At 42.6% G+C, this 3941-nt stretch overlaps 1 protein-coding gene across 1 annotated transcript; it reads left to right on the top strand.

Annotated features, from left to right (window-relative positions):
* Positions 1–2550: 2550 nt before the first annotated feature.
* Positions 2551–3588, top strand: LOC117613364 (uncharacterized protein K02A2.6-like). The gene has a single exon (XM_034341973.1). The coding sequence runs from the start codon at positions 2551–2553 to the stop codon at positions 3586–3588; it is 1038 nt and encodes a 345-aa protein (XP_034197864.1).
* The last annotated feature ends 353 nt before the right edge of the window (positions 3589–3941 follow it).

Genomic DNA, 3941 nt, shown 5'->3' on the forward strand with positions numbered 1-3941 from the left:
AAAAGGATCGAGCTACAACAATCCGATCCATCACAAAAAGATTGTTGATATACTGGGAAGAAAGGAAGTTTTTTACGCAGAATCCAGCCACCAATATGGCAGAATTCACTCACGAAAGTACGAAGGAGCAAGAAGAGGAAGTTTTGCAGGAAGAAGTATTGGATTTTGCACCAGCAGCATTGGATGACTCCCTGCCAGAAGTGGAGGATCCTCTACAAGAAATAAACTTAGGGACAAAAGAAGATCCAAGACCTACTTTCATCAGCACACTCTTAGAAGAACCACTCAAGTCTGAACTCATGGCACTTTTGCAGGAGTTCAGAGATTGTTTTGCTTGGCACTATCACGAGATGCCAGGACTGGACAGACAGCTAGTAGAGCACAAACTGCCAATCAAAGATGGCTACCTTCCAGTTAAACAGGCTAGGAGAAGAATGTCCATGGACACAGAACTGAAGGTCAAGGAAGAGATAGAAAGGCTGCTCAAGGCAGGATTCATCAGACCAGCCATCTATGCCGATTGGCTAGCAAATATTGTACCTGTCCTCAAAAGAAAAACAGGGGAAGTTAGAATATGTGTGGATTACAGGAATCTGAATGAAGCATCTCCCAAAGACGAATATCCTATGCCAATGGCAGACATGCTAATAGACGGAGCTGCTCATAACCAGATGCTATCTTTCATGGATGGCAACGCAGGTTATAACCAGATCATGATGGCAGAACAAGACATCCACAAGACAGCCTTCATGTGTCCAGGGCATATAGGTGCTTTCGAATATACTGTAATGCCTTTCGGTTTAAGAAACGCGGGTGCTACCTATCAAAGGGCAATGAATTCCATCTTTCATGATATGATAGGACATTCTTTGAAAGTATACATAGATGATGTAGTGATTAAGTCCCCCGAGGAAGGAAACCACATATCAAGTCTAAGGAAGGCATTTCTAAGAATGAGGCAGCACAAGCTAAAAATGAACCCCAAAAAATGTGTTTTTGGAGTTCAGGCAGGAAATTTCTTAGGATTCTTGGTTCACCAGAGAGGCATAGAGATTGACAAGAATAAAGCAAAGTCCATCATGGAAGCCCTACCACCTCGGAACAAAAAGGAACTTCAGAGTCTCCTAGGAAAAATCAATTTTCTAAGGAGATTCATATCCAATTCTGCAGGAAAGATTCAGCCTTTTTCTTCCTTGTTAAAGACTAAAGCAGGAACAAACATTCAAGTGGGAAGAACAGCACCAACAGGCTTTCCAAGAAATAAAAGATTACCTCTCAAATCCACCAGTTCTGTCCCCACCAAAGAGAGGCAGACCACTCAAACTCTATGTATCTGCATCAGAGGTGTCCATTGGAAGTCTGCTAGTCCAGGACAACAAGGAAGGAAAGGAGCAGGCAGTTTACTATCTAAGCAGAACACTGACAGAAGTGGAGAGAAGGTATTCCGCAATAGAAAGGCTTTGTCTGGCCTTGTATTTTACTGCTGTAAAGCTCAGACATTATATGCTGCCACACACTATCTATATCATCGCCAAGACAGACTTGATCAAGTATATGTTGACAAGACCAATGCTGAGAGGCAGAATTGGGAAATGGACTTTGGCTTTGACAGAATTCACCCTTAGGTATGTCCCCCAGAAAGCTGTCAAGGGGCAAGCTGTGGCAGACTTCCTAGCAGATCACCCAGGAGAGGAAATTGAAAACATGGACTCTCTGGACATAGCAAATGCAAATCTGCTAACCAGGGCTCATGTTTGCCTTAACAATCCAATCTATTCGATTCATCTTACACCTTGGAAACTATATTTTGATGGATCAAAGACAGATAAGGCTTCAGGAGCCGGGGTTGTTCTGGAAGAACCATTGGGGATCAGACATTGCTATTCCTTCCAGTTAGATTTCCAATGCACCAACAACAGGGCTGAGTACGAAGCTTTGATTATAGGGCTTGAGATGTTGGTAGAATTAGGAATCCAGTCCGTGGAGATCTTGGGAGATTCAATGCTTGTCTTAAAACAAATTGCTGGAGAATACAAGTGTCTAAATCCTTCCTTGGCTGTATATCTAGTAGCAGCTAGAAATCTGTTGACAGAATTCAGAGAAGCTACTTGGGAACACATCCCAAGGGAAGAGAACTTTGCAGCCAATGAACTGGCTCAGGTAGCATCAGGCATACAAATGCCCGAAGACTGCGTCCAAAGGATCATCAAGATAGGAAGAAAAAGTCTACCATCTGTTCTGACTAGAGGAATGGAGATAGAAGTCAATTCTGCCTTAATCACTAAAGACGATTGGAGGGAGCCTATCATGACTTACTTGCAGTATCCCACTCTGCCCTCTGAGAAAAGAGTCAGAATCATGGCTACAAACTACCTCATGTGGAATGAAGATTTGGTCCGAAAAAGTAAAGATGAGGTGCTATTAAGGTGCCTCGGAAAGACAGAATATATGAAAGTCATGGGAGAAACCCATGAGGGGATCTGTGGAGCTCACCAAGGAGGAAGAAAGATGTGCTGGTTAATTAGAAGGTATGGCTACTTCTGGCCAACCATGTTGAAGGATTGCATCAATTATTCTAAGGGATGTGAAGCTTGTCAAAGGCACGGCCCAATCCAGCAGGCTCCTTCTGTTCCCATGAATCCAGTGGTAAAACCATGGCCTTTTAGGGGATGGGCAATGGATCTCATTGGCAAAATCTATCCAGCCAGCAGCCAGCAGCATTGTTTTATCATTGTTGCTACGGACTATTTCACCAAATGGGTAGAGGCCAAGCCAATCAAAACCACAACTTCTCAAGAGATCATCACCTTTATAGAAGAACAGATCATACAAAGATTCGGCATTCCAGAATCAATCACAACTGATAGGGGTTCTTCTTTCATATCTAGGGATATGCTAGATATGGCAGAAGCATTCAAATTCAAACTACTTCAGTCCACCCCCTATTATGCTCAAGCTAATGGACAGGCAGAATCAAGTAACAAGGTGATTATCAATATCATCAGGAAGATGTTGGAGAAGAATCCAAAACAATGGCATGAAAAGTTATCAGAGACTTTGTGGGCATACAGAACTTCCAAAAGAGAAGCAACTGGCATGACTCCCTATGCTCTAACCTACGGCCATGATGCAATTCTGCCTATGGAGATAGCAGTCCAATCTCTTAGAATTGCTCACCAACACCATCTCACAGGAGAAGACTACTCTCAAGCCATGTTACTTGAATTAGAAGAATTGGATGCAAGTAGGATTGACACCCTCAACAAACTCTTGGCAGGAAAACAGGCTGTATCAAGAGCATACAATAAAAGAGTTAAAGACAAAAGTTTTGAAGAAGGAGAGATAGTCTGGAAGGCAATTCTGCCCCTTGGAGCACACATAGCTGGCTATGGAAAATGGTCACCTACATGGGAAGGTCCTTTTGTGATTAACCAGATCCTCGGAATGGGGGCATATAGGTTGCAGGACAGAGATGGAGTTATTCACAATGCCCCAATCAATGGCAAATGGTTAAAGAAATTCCACCCAACCATGTGGGATTCACAAGCTGTGCAGACAGACCCCGGGATAGAGAAAGAGCAAGGCTAAACTTTGTCTATTTTATGAATCCATTTTTGCTTTAAAAGTAGTTTCGTTTTTACTTCCAAAAGTTATGTTTTGTTTATTACATCAAGGGTAAAATAGAAATAGTAAAATGCTGTTTGAAGGAAAAGCAGAGCAAACTTTATTTAAATAGCCACCATAGCGGCAAATTTGTCCAGGTAAATAAAGAAACAGAAATAAAAACTAAAATCCTAGTTTTCTAAGGGTTTCCTGCAGATTCGCTTTTTTGACAGATAGTTCCTTCTGGAGCAACACCCCTTGGTGGATCGAGGCTTCTGCAATCTCCAAAGCTGGCCTGGAGGCTGCAACCATGCTCTGCACCAGGAAAGTGGCCTTGG

Source organism: Prunus dulcis, unplaced genomic scaffold (genome assembly GCF_902201215.1).
Source record: "Prunus dulcis unplaced genomic scaffold, ALMONDv2, whole genome shotgun sequence".
In the NCBI taxonomy this organism is placed as follows: Eukaryota; Viridiplantae; Streptophyta; class Magnoliopsida; order Rosales; family Rosaceae; genus Prunus; species Prunus dulcis.